The sequence below is a fragment of the Borostomias antarcticus genome, assembly GCF_949987555.1.
Source record: "Borostomias antarcticus genome assembly, chromosome: 8".
Taxonomy (NCBI): domain Eukaryota; kingdom Metazoa; phylum Chordata; class Actinopteri; order Stomiiformes; family Stomiidae; genus Borostomias; species Borostomias antarcticus.
The window spans coordinates 4,154,543-4,175,344 of record NC_140241.1 but is presented as its reverse complement, the minus strand read 5'-3'; the positions used below and the strand labels follow the sequence as shown (position 1 = coordinate 4,175,344).

Below are 20,802 nucleotides of genomic sequence, written 5' to 3'. Positions count from 1 at the left end.
ATGTATTCACCAATGCATCTTGTTATCGCTTCAGCTCTCTGACTATTACGGGGAAGTGGAAGTCCACATGCTTCTTTCAGAGTCATTTGACCTGGCTGAAGTTTTTTCCTCACTGCAGGTTGTTGTTCTGGTCCGAGCTTTTCTGGGTGGTGATGTGCCAAATGGCTTCTCATGTTTGATGTGTTTCCCGTATTGTAGCTAATCGTCGTATGGCAGTATTTGCATGCCGTTTTGCGTTTATCAGTTATTTTTTCACCTTTCTCGTTTTTTGACACAAGAAAACCGAAATGCCGCCACACATCGGCTCTAAATGTTGGTGGAGCATCCACAACCTCAATATTAGGCCTACTCGCCGCCATCTCGTCTCCCATCTGACTCGCTACCTTTTTCTTGATCTCTGAACTCACAGGCGCACAATTGCATGACGGGAGTTGGTCTTGACCAGTATAATTGCGCCGCCTGCTGTTCAAACAAAAATAGAACTCCAATGTCAACAATCAGAAATATTAGCCTACTCTAGCTATCGTAGCAATCCCACGACGGTGTCGACACATTATTTTACCGCGATATCGCGAATTTCGATATATCGTTACATCCCTAATAAATACTTAATCTTATTATTAGGCTAGTACATTTCTGACTGCAGGTGTCTTTTGGAAGCGGCTTGTGCTGATGATAGTAATGAAAGAGTTATGAAAATGTATTATTATTGAACCAATGATTTAGTCTTGGGCGCCTTCTTCGTTTGGGGTTGAAAGTGCAGACGCTGCGGGGATAAAAGCTATCTGCTCAGAAACGTGACTGTTGCTCGCCTCGCCAAGCGGTTTCCCTCTGGTTTTGTTTACTACCAGTCCTGCCAAAGAGATGGACAGCTGCCACGGCTCTGCCGACCGTGTAATCCCCATAACGGGATCATGTCTGGGAAAAAATCTTCTCACACTGCCAACGTTTTGCATATTTTCTCCCTTTGGACCTCGCGCACGTGTGTGCGCACGCAGTACTGTAAGCTTGGATAGGAGTGCCCACTGTAACCAGTTGTGATGTGCACGACAAAACGGAACACAATCCATTTCCACAGTTTTTAAACAAATTGTAACAACAAATACTTTTGAGACAGAGAATACATACTAATAATAATCTCACATAGCATACAGTACATAATAAAGCCTATTCAGAACAAGGCAGACTTGTAACCATTCCACAAATGGAAAGACAATATGGAACATCAATGAGCACTGCCATTATGTCCAGAACGTACCACAAATTAAACGTCTCATGCTTTCACGATGTAAATAACCTATGCAATTTAGCAATCCACAAGACGTACTAGCGATACTAAACTCTGACATGATTGTTGGCCTACCCAGGTCAGTGTGCGAACATGTCTTGAGCGTTTTTCTCAAGTTTTAGAGAGGTTCTTGGCTTGTGAAGGTATCAAAAGCCTTTGCGCGCGGAGCCTGAACTTCTGATCTCGGACACTGTATATAATAACATTCCAACAGCTATTTGAGGCCAAGAGCCAAAAAGCAAGGAAGGAAAAATTGCACCATTCGTTTCCGACGACGTTCCCAACGACAAAAACAGCAATGGGTGTGAAAGACGCTGTGAAAGCAAGTGTCAGTGTCCCGATGGTCTTGGCTGCTTTGATGTCGGAGAAAGTGGGTTTTGTGGCCCTTTGACTGTCACTTTCAGCCAGGTGTTTCCTGCGCTTTGAGTGCTGGCGTATGCGCGACAGCGACATCATATTTATCACCACGGTGCCGCCCAGGAGTGTGAAATCAAATGCTGGAAACAGTAGGAGAATCCACGCTTGAGTCGGAAAGTCGCCGATGGTGCTTATTGCGTAATTGCACATCCTGCTACATTGGTTGTATTCAAGTGCAATTTCACTGCTGAACATCATTGGGGACACAGCCAACAGGAAACTTCCCACCCATGAAAACATAATGAGGATTGTGGTTCTTTTACGCGTAATCACCGATTCCTTGTGTAACGGCCTCAAAATGGCAATACTCCTTTCGATAGTTAGAAGAAATATAGTCGTGATCGACACCAAAGTGCAGCCAGCGAATATGGGGCCAATGACATTGCACGGGTGAAAAGGTGTTTCTTGTGAATTGTTCATGGTCCATTCCGGCGCGGAGCCGTTCAACATGAGCGAAACCTCTGCGTAAATGGACAGCGGCACTACAAACATCCCCACCGTCAGGTCCGCCACGGCCAACGACACTTTCAGGTAACCCTGTGGAGTGTGGAAGTGCTTGGTCCCCATCACTACGGCTAGAGTGACAGAGTTGCCAAACAATATAGCGAAAACCAAGAGCACCATAAAAAGTACCATCAACATTCTGTTGGCCAGTGTACAGCAGCAGATGCTGCAGCTCGCCGGTCCAGGTCCGTCCAGCATGCTTGGTCAGGAATTGGCCATGGGCTTAAGTTGCTCTCGAAACAATGATGATGAAGCTCTTCTCCTCAAACGCATGCGACAGCACGAGCCATGGCACGAGCAGCTGTGGTAAACAGGCTTGATGGCACGCGCCCTGCGCACGCTCTTGTATGCAGATGTTGACGCGCCACGCGTCAGGCCGCTGCGAGAGAAGAGGATGACATCAGGTTTATCAACATCTGGAATAGGAATCCAGCTGGGGGGTACTGCTGCATTTGCGAACTCAATATAATTATCACATACGATGCGACACTATATATCATATCATTTAGTCGACTACATTTATTGAAAAAAGAGTGAAATGCACAGGGATTATTCTTATTTGCTGCACAGACAAGCTGATCTGTTCATGATATGCCATTTATCAGACCAACAAATATAGTTTAGTTTAAGTTTATTCATGACCCTGTGAGATGAACCATAATACACAACACAGTTACATACAACAAACATACATTAAGGCTCTCATTTACCAACCCACCCATACATCTTTCCCTTAAGCCCACAGCTCCCACACAGGTATCAAACAAATACAGCAATTTACAATAATACAAAAAGGAGATGTCCTTAAAAGAGATGGTGATGTCAGAGTCACCGAGGCCTTGTCTGGTACCGAACAACTTACAGTTTGATTTCCTTTTGTTCAGCAGTAGCTTGTTGGCAGATAGCCACCTCTCGCTGTAAACAGCTCTCTATTTCAAATCTGTCTGCACTAGAGGTATAAATGACAGTATCATCAGCATATGAATGTATTTGACAGTCAGAGCAGATTATGGGAAGATTGTTAATGAAAATAGAGAAGAGGAGTGGGCCAAGAGAAGAACCTTGAGGAACACCCTTCTCGACAAATCTCTGATTGGCTTCCACTAATGGTGACACACTGTTGCCTGTTATGAAGATAAGAGTTGAACTAAAATAAGGCCGTCTGAGAAACACTAATAGAATAAAGTTTATCAAGGAGTAAGTGATGATCAACAATGTCAAAGACCTTTACAACTGTACAACTGCAGGAAGTTTTGTGAGAACACAAGAAATGTCCACTTACTTTGAATTTCCTTTTTAAATTTTCTCCATCATCAAAAAGCCATGCTGTAGCAGCATATTTGTTTCCCCCAAAGCAGAGATGTTCCCCATGCAGTTCACCCAATAATGCACCATCCCAATGACAGGGTATACCGAGTCACTACTCCAGGGGATGCAGCTGAGCTGACATCCAGCACGGTTTTGAAACGTGTCTGCCTTTCCAGCCTGCAGTCCGATGCTGTGGAGTTGCAACCACGAAGTACAGTAGCCTAGATGACATTCTCACACAGGCGATCAAGCCTATTGGTTGATGTGTTTGATGACACGGTCGTCCTACACTGTCTTGTCCGTGTTTGGTCATTCCTAGGGACCATATTGGGGTTGGTTTGACTATTTTGACTGTCTACTTTTGTTAATGACCTCAGCTACATGGTAACCATACATTTTGGTCTTTACCTAAAGTGCGATACAAGATTGATATCATGGCTAGGACTACAGATAGCCTACTGAATGATTAATGATGGGATTTCTGCCTAAACATATTGACACACAGCAGCCAGTAGGTTATCTCTGTACCAGCCAGGGAAAGAGTGTTTGAGACTTTTTGTCCCAGTCCGGCTTTTGCAGAAAACAAAAAGCATAAAGCAGGACACAGAAAAACAAAAGCATAATCTCATACATCATGAGTATGTGCCGTAGTACTATATAATCCCTAATCCAGGGTCGCCACGTGTGACTCAGGACCTTCCCTTATGCCTCATAAAGGCTGGATTTGTTCCCTGTGCTTAATCTTGATATGCATCAAAACGGAATCTTGATGAATTTTGACTTTGAGGAGTTTAGTGGTTTTATTAACGAGAGTCAGAGAGGCGTAATATTTGGCAGACAAATACAACCATGGTTAAAGAGCCTAGTATTATTATGTATCATGCAGCCTATTTATGTTGGGAATGGCTGTACTTATTAATCTGTTGGTTTAAAATACACAAGTGAGTCAAGATGTAGACTAGTAAACTTGTAATGTCCCCATGTAAAGGTGAGAAGAACATAAGTGAGTCATCTGATTTATTGACATTCTCTTCAGGCCCCCATGGCATTAGACAGACAGTCAACATCTTGTTGATATGGAGATCCAACATGAGGACAGGATTATGAATGCTGTTTGACTGTCCCCTCCAGGCATTCACAGTAAGTAGGTCTCCATGAGTGCATATGTATGTGTGTGTGATCCCCTGAGCACTAGAGAACACAAACATGAATGCCCCACACATCACATGAACCAATCAGAATCACACAAAACCGATCAGAATATCACAATATACAGCTAGCCTTAATATCACAATTCTCATGTCACAGAGCACACTACAGGGTTTCCTGCAGTATCAAGCATGTCAACTAGATGGTAGTAGTGAAACACTGTTTAATTTCAGCCACCCATGTCAAGCCAACAGCTTTAAACCAGCTTTCTAATCAATAGCTTCTAAATGTCTTTCCTCTTTATCATTGTGTAAAGTCCCTGAGAAAAAGTGTGCAGGTTTTGCTGCCTAACTCAAAAGTCACTAAAAAGTCCAATGATTTTCATCAGTCCCCATGGATGAAAGTCTTTGAAGTAACAAGGTTTGATGGGTGTGGGTGGGGATGGATAGGCACTTATGTGTTATGTCTGGAATGGAACAATAAAGACCTCCCACACACACACACACACACACACACACACAACACACACACCACAGTTTTGTTGTCAGGGAATGTAAAATGAATCATTTTCTCTGTGTCAGCACAAACATGCTTTTCTTGGGAAATAAATGAATTCCCTCAGTGTACCTGACTCTGTCTCCTAGCCAACAGGGATGTGAAACTACAAATAAATGAATTCCCTCAGTGTACCTGACTCTGTCTCCTAGCCAACAGGGATGTGAAACTACAAATGTCACAGCAAGTACAACTGGCTCAGCTTTGAACTTTGAACCCTAACCTTGCTGTAGATCAGTCAGCATCCCCACCTCCACATCACTGGACGTCAGAGGAGGAACGGCACAGGAGAAACCAACAGAGTTAAGAAGAGAGAAAGAGAGAGAGAATGCAGCGAGGAAAGTCGAGTGGGAGGAGAAAGGAGAGAGAGAGAGAGAAAGAGAGAGAAAGAAAGAGAGATCAGTACAGGGATGACAGCAACAGACAAAGCTCAGTGACAACAGGAGACAGCAAGTCAAGTTGCATTAGTTTGCTTTGACCCTGCGCCCATGCTGTGGGGAAAGACAACCCCACCCCAACCCCCACCCCCACTACAGCTCTGCTGGGTCCCACCCCACCCCCCACTCCAGCTCTGCTGGGTCAAGCTCTTGAGGGGGGGGGGGGGTGAGTGACAGATGGGGATAGCGTCTAAACATGGTTTAACAGAGAGGTTTACAGTGCTATGGTTTAACACAGAGAAGTGTAGATATGGTTTGTTGGCTAGAGACACGGGAGCATCCCAGTCGACCAGGAGGATTAAAGAGACACTTACATCCAACTCAACTCCAATTTCCAATGATTTCCACTCACACCCTTTTGATCTGGAATATGGCCTGTGTGTGGAAACAAGTGTAGTTTAGAATAAAAAGATAGTGTTATTTACATGAGAATTATGTTTTTCAGTTGCTCTATTCATAGTGACACACTCTGATAGCACATTTCACACAGTATGTCCTTGATTGTGCTTTCATCACACTTTATCCTGGAGATTAAAACAGAATGCTAGCTTTCCTCTGCTCAGAAACAGAATCCTCTTCTCAGAAACAAGGTGGTGAAAAAAAGTCATTATTAAAAAAGTCATGTTCTTTTATTTTTTTATAAACATGTTCTCATCTCATTATTTAGTTGATAGCTCAATAGTGCAGTCTATGCTGTGTGTGTGCGTGTGTGTGTGTGTGTGTGTTTGAGAGGGAGGGAGAGAGTGCAGTGCATATATTCCAAAGGTCTTTTATTCCATTTGAATACCGTACAGTATCTTCAGAGGAAGCCTGCTTGTCTGATTGGATTAGGTTTCATAAATACATGTCTTTTATTTTTATTGTTCAACTCCATGGGTGTACTGCACCTTTCCTTTCATGTAATATAATTATCTTCATATTGTTCAGCATTCATTGTTACCTCAAATGCATTGGATTCAGACCATACCATCCATTTTATTGGGAGCCAATACAGATGAAGCTAATTTATACCATGCAATATATGGTTGAATATTTAATGCTTAGCAGACAGTGAATTCAAAGTATTAAAAAGAAAGTTCATTCACCACAGTAGTGATTAAATGTGACTACATTCCCCCCAAAATCCAAGTTTGACATGTGAACCAGGTGGTGTAAATAACACATTATTCATTTTAAGGGTCTACTCTACAGTACATCTTGAAAATGCATCAGTTTTAACTCCCTAAGAATGAAGTTGATTCACTGGAAACAATATAGGAACAATTTGTAGAAGTGTTTTCTCCAATGAAAAATCACCTCACTGACAAAAGTGATAATCTTGTGAATTCAGCAGTGTAAGTTCATAGAAGAACAGAACTGATTGAGATGCAGAGTATATATCTCAAGAGATTCAGATCCCTTTGTTGTTACATCCAGGTACAAAGGAGTACAATTCTTAGGCTCTGACTCCTCAACCTTGTGGCAACAAGAGAATAACAACACAAGATAGTAGCAATTAAAACAAGAAATATACATGGTACAGGGTGCTGGACTCGGACGGGGTGCTTTATCCGCCGGGCGCTGTCCACGGCGGGTTCCCCCCTCCCGGCTGGTCCCTGGGGGGAGGCCACAATAGAAATAAAAACAATAGAATAGGAATAGAGGCGAGCCCGCAGGCCTTTTGGACAGGTGAGTATTCAGCTGCCATCCACAGCTGTCGGCCAATCAAACCTACTGGCAGTTCTGAGGTCAGGTCAGCACTCTCTGACACTGCGGTCCCAACTGCCGAGACAGCCACTTCCTTGACAACAGGGACACATTCTGGAAATGACAATGGACAAGAGCAGAGAGCAGACAAGTGTAGGGGCACCTGTTTCAGACAGGTGGTAGGGGTAGGGTTGCGGGTGTGGCTGGGGCACAGCTGACTTTGCATGCTCTGCACAATGGGTGGACAGTTTTACACTTCATATGATCGTGGCAGTTACATTGCAATAGTCTAGACCAATTACTCTATATATCGATATCCTTATATCTATATGGTTTGTGTGTCAGTGTGTGTAACCTCTAGTCATGGTTTCCAAATGAATACAATCTATACAATCCTTCTTTTACACTAGGTGAAGTGCACTTCTCCTGATCCTCTTAAGAAACCATTAGAGAGTAATGTATTCAAGATCTAAGATTGTTTACACTCTCTAGAAAGTTTCCCACCCAATTTATGAAGAAAACAAATAGGCATTAAGTCTTGTCTTATATTATAAATTAGGGTCCATAGAAGAGCTGGGCCATTTCTGCTTATATTTTTAACAAACAAACAAAGAAACCAAGAAATCGCTCATGGACCCGCTAAGTAATTCGGATCCATTCCAAAATGTAATGGGCTCTAGGTTCGCCCATGCTACTCCCATCCACTGAGTTTCATGACAATTGGTCTAGTTGTTTTTGCGTAATCCTGCTGACCGGCGTACAGACGGGACACACGACCGAAAACATTACCTCTCGCCCTGCGCTGACGCTGGGGTGGAGGTAATTATCATGCCTTGAAGACCGTTGACCAACTGCTTCTAGAGGTGGATGTAGTAGGCTATAAAAAAACAATTAAAAAAGAAAAGAAAAGAGCCTCTTGAGTTCAAATTATCATCTCTTGAAGTGCAAGGCCGTTGACCAATTGCTTCTAGAGGTGGATGTAGTAGGCCATAAAAAAAAAAGAAAAAAAAAGAAAAGAGCCTCTTGAGTTCAAACTTTTTTGTTGACAATTAAGCAAAGAACCTAGATAAACAAATCAACATAGCCTAATGGTAGTATGCTAGTATTCCTTCCCGGCTATTTTAGGACTGCTGCTTAGTCGAAACCTCCAACCCAGTGCGCTCCTGCTCCGACCCGACCCGACCCGTCCCATGCGAGTCAGTCGAGTGACGCCAGCTCAGCTCAGCTCAGCTCAGGACGGACGGAGTTGCTAGTTCGGAGCCATATTGTTCCACTTTCAACCCAACGAGCTGCGACCCGCGGACACGAAGCAGGGAAGATAGGGTGGGGGCGACCGTCGAGTTTGGACTTTCATTACAGGGAACTACAAGTTACTTTGAAGTTGCTGGACAGAGAGTTTACCGTCGGGTATGTCCTTTTGTTGATGAATAACGTGTGTAGAGTTAGCATGCTATCGAGCTAGCTTGCTAGCGTCTACTTTTCCATTAGCCCGCAAGTTGGAAATGTGACCCAACGCAATGGATACTCTAGGATCTGCTCGGGTGGATTAGCAACTAGCCAGCTGTAAATTGCTCCATCACAACACAAAAACTAGGAATTAATGAGCTAGATAGGCAAACGGAATGATGAATGGACAAGTTAGCGTAGTCAACCTATTTGGTCAAACCATTCCCGGGTAGTTATTTGCTAGTTAATAACCCCGGGTGACCCGATACAGAACTAGAGTCAACCAGCTGTAGCCAGCTAGCATAGCCGCCTAGCCTAGCTAGCACCACGGGCGTGTTTACGTTAGCTAGCTGTAGAGGAACAGACTTTTAAAAGTACTAAGGACAGGCTGTACTCAGCTCGTCTTAATCACGTTTCTTTGATCTGATAATAAGACATCATGTTTTCATGTCACTTCTGCTGAACAATTCTAGATGAGCTTGTTCACCATAAATACCACAACCACATTCATTGCCGCAAAAATGTCAGGTGTCAAAGTTTGCTTCCTGATTGAGAAACTTGTCTAATTCACGAATTCAGTGCTGTTCTCGTTCTGAAATATTGTCTATAAGACTTTTAGTCAGGCTAACCTAGTTGGGATAATGATGATGATTTGGCAGTGCGTGGTCTGAAGTGACGTCTTCCTCCCACAGGTAAGTCTCCAGACATGTCATTACAGTGTAACACCAGACGTCATAAAACACAGGTCACAGCTCTCCTGTGCCAGGAGGACATTTGTTTATTCTCTCTTAATAGTTTAGAAGAAGGGACACGGTTGCGCACGTAGCCAGACTGAGACTGCGGTCACAAACTGGCAATTGTGCTGATTATTGGTAGAAAAACTTGTTAACTTCTATGCTGTAAAACCAGTTTCCCCAGAGTTAGGTGAAGTATGGCGAAATCAACAAGCTCAGGTCCCATCTTCAGGCTTAGAAGCTGCCAAACTGCTCTATGCTGCAGTCTGGTGCTGCGTCCCTCTCTGTTTATCTTCCTGTAATCCAATAGGCCTACATCTAATCCAATATGGACTCGTTTATAAATGGATGCAGATTAAATACGCAAGAATATGTGCTCATGTGGGTTTTTGTGCTTCAGGTGCTCACAGGTTCTGGGGATTCTCTGGGAGACCTGCTACTCTCATATTAAACGCAATAGACAGTTTCCTGTCTTAACAGGAGTGTGTTTCATAGTATGAAGCATTTCACTTCTGCATTCTCTGCATTGCATTTCGACTGAACATTGAGTAATACTCACTTTCTACTGCCTACCCCGCATCTGGCCATTTTGAGAAATGCATTGTTTAAACTGCTTTTCTCTGGTCTTTGAATCCTCAAATCGCTAATTATTAAGTTTCTCACACCAATTTGATTTTATTCTTTTAAGTGCAAAATCACACCGAGGTGCCTCAATGCACTTTACAACAAAATTAAAAACCAATCAACCCTCAGCCATTTCCCTCCATTGGGTCTTTGTTACCCGTTTCCATGGCCCTAAAATCGATGTGCTACACAGCACACAGAAGCACAATGATGTGAGCAGATGTGGCTGTGGAGCAGTCCCCAGTGGAGCCATACTCCATCTCGCTGTTGCTCCCCCAGACAGACCCCCATGCCACGGTTTAACGAGCGAGCGCTACCCAAAACGTGGAAAGAGTTACATGACCGTCATTTAGCAGACGCTTTCATCCAAAGCAACTTATAATTATTGCATTTGCATCGTAGGTAGTCGGTGTACTACTGCTCGTCAGAACTCACAAGTGCGTCTCGTTTCTAAACGAGTGACTAAGAGCATAATAGTGCTGAAGGCAAAGTGCAAAAGCAGCAAAATATGGAGTTGTGTTGGATGCTGGCCCAGGTCGCTGTCCTTTATGCTGGTTGAAACTTTCTTTCCAGGAAAGAGGCTTTCCCCTGACGACCTGTCCGCTCTGCAAATACTCCACAGGAGCACCCAGGCCGGCCAATAGGCAGGCAGAGTGGGAGGCGTCACACTGACTCTGCAGAGAAATGGAGAAATGGAACGACTCCTTGAGTGTTATTATGACAACACTGAACATGTCATTGTATACTATTTCCTCACCGTTTCGCTTATTATGTTCAAATGAGTAAAAACATAAATTTCCCCTTTGGTGAATTCCTGAGCTCTGGTGGGGGGGCGGCAACTGAACTCCCTCCCGTCTGCAGTGGAAACCAAAGTGACAAAAACGCAAGTCGAGTCAAGTATCACACCATACCTTGCATAACGTTAATATAAACGTTAGCTTTTGAGATCAATACAAAAGCCATACTGGGAGAATCTCTGTGATTTCAAAATTCGAAACCAAACACTCATTTCAATAGATTTTTTGGATTCAAAATCGTGATTTTGATACTAATGATGGTGTGAGATTGCTGTGCTTCTGAAGCTGAAGCTCAGTGAACCATACTACACATGAAATCATACTAAAAAAAAGAGTAGGTAGTAGAAAATATGGACAAGCTGAAGTGTATCTAACTCCAGACCTCATTGGTGAATGCTGTAAGGCTGATTTACATAGGAGCTGATGCAAGATGCTCAGACTCACTACAGCTCCTACACTTCCTGCTTCATTTGAACTGGAAAAGGTTGTGTTGAAAATTCTGTTGAGGTCAGCACGTGGCCCTAGACGCAAGAGACGGAAGTTGTGTAGTGTGATTGTCACATGGTGTTACAGCCTTTGTGCCTTGGGCACAGCTGAGGCCATGGGAAGGCTTGTGTATGTTAGGGTTCACTCAGAGACTCAGAGAGATTCCAGTGATAGCATCTAAATCAGATTGTCTAATTCACTTCACAAATTCAGTTCTAGCCGATGTTGTGCTAACTGAATATAGGCTATTAAACACCAATACAATCAGGGATGATCCACCTCTGCTCCGGGCCACATTCAACGCTCTGCTACATTTTATTGGCTTCTGAGTCTGCAAAACTAGGGAATAGTCTATATAAAGTAGCTGAAGCCCTTTTCCTCAAGGACTCTTTGTAGAATGGTGGCTATGTGACAAGTTCAGTTTAAGAGCTGGGACAGAGAAGGTTCCTTCTTTTTAGCATCCATTTTTTACTGGCCCAACTCAAAAGGGTTTAGGGTCAAAACCGCGCCACTGCAAGGCCGTCACGGTCCTGTTATTCCTGTGATCGTCGTTTACCATGCTTTTGAGATGATGATTTTACAGAAAACTGAAATAAGACTTCTTTGTTATTTTTTTTTAATCAATGAAGCAAACAATTTACAAGACGAAAAGGCCAGTTATTAAAGGATTAAAACTTTGCATGTTGAGACTGAGACCAGTGGAATAATTATTAATAGCCTACAGTAAGTAAATGACTAACGAAGTCATGCTGAAGTTTATTATTTAATAGCCAATGCATACTATGTAGGTTATGCGGAGCTCAACTAGATCTGCCACCCAAACCCCGCCCCCTCGGCGGGCCCCCACCTCTCGCCCCCGGAACCCCCGCTCTTCTGTCACTTGTATCTTAACTTTGTCTAGCTTTTAATTCATGTGTCATTAAAGGCATATTTTAAAAAGAATCCCATTGCTGAAAACGGCAATTAAAAAAGAGCATACAACTGAAATAACAACATACGGCTACTGTTTCATAATCAATTATTAATTATTAATCAAGCTACCAGTTACTTCACACTGCAAGTGGAACGTTAACTTTGTTGTATATTTTCCTTGCACAATCTTAAGTTAACACAGCCTAGTTGTCAGAACAGAGAACAGCACAATACACTCTGATGACTTGCACTGATTGGATCAGCCAGGGTTGCGTAATCCTGACTTTTTTGTTTCTGATTGATTTTGCTAGACTACTATCAGATATAAGCTACACATACAAGCATAAACAATGATGAAATCAGCCCACACATGATTAAATCATTAAAACACTCAACTAAACATATTGGGCAATCCTGCTGTAGGGAGATGACCTCAGCCCTTAACCCCAGTTTCCACCCCCCTTCCAGAGGCACATTATCAGACACCCTCATACCTGCTTAGCATGCAGTTAAAAAGAGAAACATCATAGCTGAGCTTGCCAATGTGTAAAAAGTAGCCATAACCAGCATTGGCTGGACTTGTATCACACAAGGTCACTATATAACAGTGACAGTCCACTATGTAAATGAAGGCCAACTGAGACAAAAACCTGGACCCAGGCTGTGTATGAGTCCCAAAGTGGTAGAGTAGTATTGATAAGAGTATCGATAAGTATCGGTATCAATAAGCAATATCGGTATTGATAAAATCCTAACGATACCCATCCCACTTTGGTGTGAACACAGCGAGTTACCCGCATAGCGGTGGGAACTGCTGTAGCACCCCCCTAACAAGCTATAATTTTAAATCAATGCATTAAGAGCATTTTACATAATTTGTCTTTTAATAATATAAAAGTGGTTTGTTTGGGGAATATTTGGAAAATAATGTGCAATATGAATCATTTAATAATTATTAATACCCAGTGAACGTTGACGCTCCAGCACGTATACTTTCCGCTGGTGCATATCCGTTTGTTAACTTCAGTGAAGCTAAACAAACAAGAAGCAAAGCAATGGCCGCTCAAACACATTTGAGTTTGTTTGTTTTACTAAACCACAGCCCCCTAAAAAAGCCCAACTGAACCTCAGCGAACCCAAACTGAGGATGAGGAAAGCAGCACTCTCACTTCACAGCCTGGTACTAAACTGTCATTCTCTACACCACAGATTAACGTCCAATCCTCTTATCATACTGAACCTGTGTTATCCCTCATGTAGACATGCAGACTCAAGGTAGCCTAAGCCTGGAGGGTGTCCTCTGACTGGGGTAGGCCTGTAGGCCCCAGCAGTAGAGCTGCCTTAGAACCAGTGTGTCACAAACGCATAACTGCTTTGTGTAGTAATAATTACATAACAGTAATTACTGGCCCCCGAGGGTCTTTATTACCGGGCCACATGTGACCCACACACACACACGTGAGTGGCGACACAGCACACAACACACACACACACATCTTCAGTGGTCGCCGGGTGGCATTTGTCCTCTGCATTTATCCTATGGATAAAGTATCTATCCATCCATCCATCCAGGCTGTCCTCACAGGGCAGCCAGGAGCAGTGGGCAGCCTTGTCAGTGGCACGCGGGGACCCAAGTCCAAGTGCTTTATCCAAGTCCTGATCAAGAACAGGACTGAAGAGCATCTGTTCTTCTGCATGTTTTTCATATTGAGGTTCTATGTGGAGGGAACCCGAGTGAGCAAGGGAAGAACATGCAAACTCCACACAGAAATGGCTTCTCTGTAAGGGCCGTCCCTGTGTCTGATCGACTTCCCTGCTCTCTGTGTGTAGTTAGAGAAGGGAGGGTGTGTTCGCTGTTCAGGGGCTTCAGCTCTGCTTCAAGGTAATGATTTGCCTTTCATCACGCTCCAATCCTTCAAATCCGTGCTTGAAATCGGCTGATGCAACAACTTTATCCGAATAGAAGAACATTTAAAGGACGAACATTCTTGGACAACCCCTCCCACATGACGAGATGAGGTAGAAGGGGGGCACTGTCAGCCACAGGCTTATCCCTCCCAGGTCAAAAACAGCGGTCCAGGCCTTCCTTTGCCATCAACCCCCCCCCCCCCCCCCCCCTTTATTATAACAGCGCCATGTTCACCATGGAAGGTTATCTATCGCCTAGTGTCCGAGGAAAACAAGAACGGCGCCAAGGCTGGCCGCCACAATCACATCTGCTGGAGCATCTGCCTCGTACACACACTCCTGACTGGATCTGCTTGTTCTGAATGCTGCTGTTTACGACACACAGAGAGCCTTTCTCCATCTTCTCTCTTGCTCTCTCCCCCCCTCTCTCTCTCTCTCTCCCCTTTTTTGTGCGTGGCTGGCCAGCCGCGCAGCTAGTATAGGGTTTGTCGGGTTATCACTCACTCCCTCCCTCCCTTACTCCCAACAATATTGGCCTGCATATCTCTGTTAGCACCACAAGAGGCAGTAGTCTCAGCACACCAAAATCAAGAAGGACACCAAAATCCAGCCCGCGGATCTCCACTGCACAAGTAGAGTAGTGGTCAGAGCATTGGACTCCGACCCGGGAGACCGGGGTTCAAGACACGGTGGGGATGACTTAATGGGACTATACCCCAAACCTCCACATGTTCATCCTTTCACTCCAACCTTTACCCCTTGCCTTATAAGTCAGATCCTGTTCCAACTGCAACCCTTATTCTAACCCCAACCCACACTAGGGACTGGAGGAAGGACACCAAAACCAACCCGCCGATTTCCACTTCACAAGTAGAGTAGTGGTCAGAGCATTGGACTCTAACCCGGGAGACCGGGGTTCAAGACCCGGTGGGGATGACTTTATGGGACTATACCCCAAACCTCCACACGTCCTTTCACAACAACCTTTTTACCCCTTACCTAAATTCCACAAGTAGAGTAGTGGTCAGAGCATTGGACTCCCACGCAGGACATTCTCAGAGATTACCGTCTATGCTGAGCGAAACTCCTCTAGTCTATATGTAGCTAAACAAACACTGTTGTTTACGTTTTGGAAATGATGTGTCCAGGCGACGACCTATCTTAATTTATCAGACATTATTTCATGTCATTTCAATTCACAGCTATTTCAGTGGCATGACTAGCTTCTGTCCAACCAGTCCTGAACAGAAACAAGCCAGCCCCGCACATAAGCCAGGCTCGACCTGGCCTGGTTGTCATTGCAATGCGAGGCGGAGCTGGAAATGAACAGCAGTGCAGTGTCAGCATACGAAACATTGATCCTTTAACATTGTCACTGGGTGAAGAGACCTAAGCACCTATTGTATTTTTAGTTTGGTATTCAGCCTGGTTGAACACAGTTCTGGGGCGGGGGGGGGGGGGGGGCATGTGGGTGTGTCTTTATTTCAGTGGAGGAAGAGGAAGCAGAGGAAGTTGTGGTGCGGTAACGGTTCATTACATGAGCTATGTCTTTCTAAAGCTGTGTTTTTCTCTTTGCTATGTCTCTGAGGGCATGGTCATATCCTCATCATAAGTCCCTCTGCAGCCTGATGCTTTCTGGATTGAAAATAACTAACGTTAGCCCAGAAAACTCTGATTTAACAAAACTACTCATCTAGTTCAATTTAAGACTATTCTATTGTTCTATGTTTGCGTCACATTGATTGTAGGTTTATCCTCTAGTATCCCTCCAGCCTACTTCTGCCATGGGGAAGAAAGCTTAGAGGACGCAGACCTGTTAATCATGAGATTATCTCCACCCACTGCTGCTACCGCAGCCTCTAGGCTAGCATCAGCCCAACCCATAGATGGCGCTACTACAGAACAGTGAGGACAACTATGTGGGCAGCCCTTTGGCTGATGCCATCACATAAATTGCTGACAATGTGCTTACGTGATGGCATGTTTGCTACATTGCATTACATTGGTCATTAACTATTTGCCTGTTAGGTCCAAGATCAGGTGTCATTGATGCCACAGGCGAAAAGATCTGAGTAGTGTCAGTTGGTAATGGATAGACAGATAGATCGATATCAACTTTATTGCTCCCTGAGGGGAAATTCCTGTGATGTAGGGATGAGACGGTATGGATTTTTGCATTACAGTACGGTACGGTATCTAGTTACACGGTACGGTTAACGGTATTTCACAGTTTACACACAGGCGTTTGAATAGGCTGACTTCTAGAGCCCTACAGTGCAACACATGATGGAAAATACACACTATTGTAATTAAGCTCAGTTTATGCTTTAGTTTAGCAAGCAAAATTAACTGTTGCAAGCAACTTGAAATGTGAAGTTTCAGCAGCACATTATTGTGTAATACCGTAAACGTAATACTATAAACACGGAATGTCACGGTTCTAATACCGTGGACATTTTATACCGCGGTTCGCGGTTTTACGGTATACCGTCTCATCCCTAGATGTAGCAATACAAAAAGTAGGCACACAGATGTACACAAGGGCAGCACAAGGCATAAAAAGGCACAATATACAGAATGCAAGATGTACAGAAATATACAGATACGACATGTACAGAAAACTCCTGCATATTGTGGAGGAGTACATGGTGAGCCTGGTCCCTCTCTCTGCCCTGTCTCTGTCTGTCTCTGTCTCTGCCCATGTCTCTGTCCCTCTCTCTGTCCTTGTCTCTGCTCCTGTACTTATCCCTCTCTCTGTCTGTGTTCCTGTCTGTCCCTGTCCCTATCTCTGTCCCTGTCTCTGTCCCTTTCTATTCCCCTGTCCCTATCTCTGTCCCCACCCCTCTCTCGGCCCCTATCACTTTCTCTGTGTCATATCTGTTTGGCACATCACCAGCAAGGCTGGCTCCCAGGGCCCAGAGCTCAGAGCTGGCGTTACGGCCTTCTAATGATGCCCGTGTGGTGGGGGGGCGTGATATAGAGGGACACACCATCATTCTGATTCACTCCAACTCTGCCTGGGGGGGGGGTGCGCGTGCGTGCGTGCGTGCGTGCGTGCGTGCGTGCGCGCGTCCCATCTTGTGGTTCAAAGCAGGCCCGACGGTCGGGGTCACCCATCCTAGCTCTCAACAGTGCACTGCCCCCCTGGCCCCACACAGACATTCCCATCATCAGTGACCTCTGACCTCTCATACTGTGCCTTAAGAGAAGCCCAGAAGCCCCCAGCTGACCACCTGCCCCCACTGCTGGCATCTGGGTCAGAGCAGACAAGCCTCTCTGCATCAGCTTCTTTCATCTTAAGAAGCCCCCCCCACCCCCCCCCACACACACACACAGAAGCCCCCCCCTCCCGCACAGAAGCATCTGGAGGATGAAACAGGGCTCATAATCCTAATTACATGCCATTAGCATCACCTTGGCTACACACAAGTAGCATTGTCCTGGTTACACCAGTAGCCTGTGACAATCAGGGGGAAAAAAGGAGAGACAGAGATTGATTTCCTACATACAGTAGCCTAAAGCTTTCTCTTTTGCCTCTTCATTCAATTATTCCATTGGGGCGCACCTCCACTGACTTTCCCAAACACGAAATGCCAAAATTCAACCATTGTGCCCCTAGCCTATTGCTAGTAATGTTTAACTGACTAGTTTTGTCGTGATCATGGTCTCAGTTTGCACTATTATATGGCTGTAAAGAATTGGTCTGGCATGCTGGTCGGTATTGGTTCAGCAGTGAGAGCTTTTCACTGAAACGTCTGTTCAAGGCTGGATGAAGGTTGAACCGGGGGGTAATTCTCTCAGTACAGTTGGAGGCGTTCTCTTTTCATGGCTTAATAGAACCAGTTTTCAATTCACTGGCATCAACTAAATGGACTCTTTTCAGGTTTAGGTCTACATTTCATATTCACTGAGACATTGATAGATAGGTCATTTAAAATATTAACCTTAACAGGTGCTGGCTGGAGACTCACGCTTGTCTTTCTCTCTGTCACCACCTCCTCCTCCTCTATCTCCTCCTCCTCTACCTCCTCCTCGTCCTCCTCTACCTCCTCCTCCTCTACCACCCCCTCCTCTACCTCCTCCTCTACCACCTCCTCCTCCTCTACCTCCTTCTCCTCCTCCTCTAGGCGAGGCTAAGATGGTGGACCGGCTGGCGAACAGCGAGGCGAACTCCAAGCGCATCGGGGTGGTGGAGGGCTGCTTCGGCGCGGCGGGCCAGCCGCTCGCCATCCCGGGCCGCGTGCTCATCGGCGAGGGCGTGCTGACCAAGCTGTGCCGGAAGAAGCCCAAGGCGCGGCAGTTCTTCCTCTTCAACGACATCCTGGTGTACGGCAACATCGTCATCCAGAAGAAGAAGTACAACAAGCAGCACATCATCCCGCTGGAGAGCGTCACCATCGACACGGTGCCCGACGAGGGCGACCTGCGCAACGGCTGGCTCATCAAGACGCCCACCAAGTCCTTCGCCGTCTACGCCGCCACGGCCACCGAGAAGTCGGAGTGGATGAGCCACATCGGGAAGTGCGTGGGCGACCTGCTGGAGAAGAGCGGGAAGGCGCCGACCGGCGAGCACGCCGCCGTGTGGGTGCCGGACTCGGAGGCGACCATCTGCATGCGCTGTCAGAAGGTGAAGTTCACGCCCGTCAGCCGGCGCCACCACTGCCGGAAGTGCGGCTTCGTGGTGTGCGGGCCGTGCTCCGAGAAGAAGTTCCTCCTGCCCAGCCAGTCGTCCAAGCCGGTGCGCGTCTGCGAGTTCTGCTACGTGCAGCTGACCTCCGGGGGGAGCCTGGGACTGCGCTCGGACTCCTACCCCAGGCTGGGGTCAAAGTTCAACAGCAACATGTCGGACGACGATGACGAGGATGACAGCAGTGACTGAGGAACCCCCCCCCCCCCCCCCCTGTTTTAGAGTTAATACAGGAGGATGAATTCTTGGCACAACATTGCTTGGAGCACTCATTTATTTTTATTTTCTAGCTGAGATTAATGTGTTTTTCCAACTGTGATAATGATAATGGTGACTGGGAATAGGTTTGGTGAACATCTGAACACAAGGCCTAATCTGGCTACTTCCTACATGATAACTTCTGCTTGACGCGACAGGTTTCTGTAATTACGATCCTGTGCTCCTCACTACAGTAGAGGATGGGGCCTGGACTAGCTCTACACCCCATTGTGTTTTACAAAGTCTATATTTTTCTAACAATGAAGAATAAGGTGCTTGAATTGGATAACGTAATGCAGATTATTTTTACAGGGCAGATGACAGTGGCTGCTTGGGCAGATTCTATAGTTCCTCTATCTTTCAGGTTATACACCAAACTGCGTTTTTTTTATTTTATTTTTTTGTTCATTTTTCTTTTAATATTTTTCTCCAACACCAATCTGGTCAGGGTGAAGGCCCCCTGTTAACACCTGAAATGTATATATGCTAAAGCCTTGTATAGGCATCCTTGTTGCCTTTGTAGATTTGCTGATGACGAATCATCTTATGCGTTATGGACAAGGTTCCCTGTGTGTGTGTGCGCGCGTGTGTGTGCACGTGTGTGTGCGTGCGCGTGTGTAATTTAATGCAGCAGGCGCTTACGTTCACTCTCACAGCTCTGCATTCCCTTTGGCCAGCCTAGCATACAGTATAATGTAAGAAATCAGGTAGTTCATTGTCCCAAAAACTAACCCGAATTGGGGTTTCACATAGTGCCTAGATAGCCCGTCTGTACAGAGGGGACTAAGACGAACGATAAGATGAGATGTGAGGGCTGTGTTTGAGCAGCATGACCTGTTGAACATTGAAAAATGTGTTTATGCATCCAGGTGTTCTTTTTTTATGGTATCAATGTCTTCTCTTTTTTTTTTTCTATAAAAATCAATAGAAATTGGCAGTTTTCTTATGCAATTTGTTATGCAATACAGTCCAAGGTTGGAGATGGTCCTTCCTTCCTGTAAATAAAGTTGAGCGCTAGATTCTCCTGGAACTCGACAGCACTAATCAGGAAATCATTCCATTGTCTTTGACGATCGATGAACACCTCCTAACCTGGGTGGAGCTACTGAGATAGACGACCTAACCTGGGTGGAGTTACTGAGATAGACCTGGCTAACCTGGGTGGAGTTACTGAGATAGACGACCTAACCTGGGTGGAGTTACTGAGATAGACCTGGCTAACCTGGGTGGAGGTACAGTACTCAGACCAGGCTAACCTGGGTGGAGTTACTCAGACCTGTCTAACCTGGGTGGAGTTACTCATAGACCAGGCTAACCTGGGTGGAGTTACTCAGACCTGGCTAACCTGGGTGGAGTTACTCAGACCTGGCTAACCTGGGTGAAGTTACTCAACTATACCAGGCTATCCTGGGTGGAGTTACTCAACTAGACCAGGCTAACCTGGGTGGAGTTACTCAGACCTGGCTAACCTGGGTGGAGTTACTCAGACCTGGCTAACCTGGGTGGAGTTACTCAGACCTGGCTAACCTGGGTGGAGTTACAGTACTCAGACCTGACTAACCTGGGTGGAGTTACTCAGACCTGGCTAACCTGGGTGGAGTTACTC

The 20,802-nt window shown here is 45.3% G+C and overlaps 2 protein-coding genes across 2 annotated transcripts; one reads left to right on the top strand and one right to left on the bottom strand.

Annotated features, from left to right (window-relative positions):
- Positions 1-1,399: 1,399 nt before the first annotated feature.
- Positions 1,400-2,407, bottom strand: LOC311312156 (beta-2 adrenergic receptor; the record flags this gene model as incomplete). The annotated part of the gene is made up of 1 exon (XM_084442027.1): positions 1,400-2,407. The coding sequence occupies one exon, from the start codon at positions 2,405-2,407 to the stop codon at positions 1,400-1,402; it is 1,008 nt and encodes a 335-aa protein (XP_084298153.1).
- A 6,204-nt stretch (positions 2,408-8,611) lies between these two features.
- On the top strand, positions 8,612-20,387 carry plekhf2 (pleckstrin homology domain containing, family F (with FYVE domain) member 2). The gene is made up of 2 exons (XM_084441666.1): positions 8,612-8,751; positions 18,379-20,387. The coding sequence occupies exon 2, from the start codon at positions 18,390-18,392 to the stop codon at positions 19,128-19,130; it is 741 nt and encodes a 246-aa protein (XP_084297792.1). The 5' UTR covers positions 8,612-8,751; positions 18,379-18,389; the 3' UTR covers positions 19,131-20,387.
- The last annotated feature ends 415 nt before the right edge of the window (positions 20,388-20,802 follow it).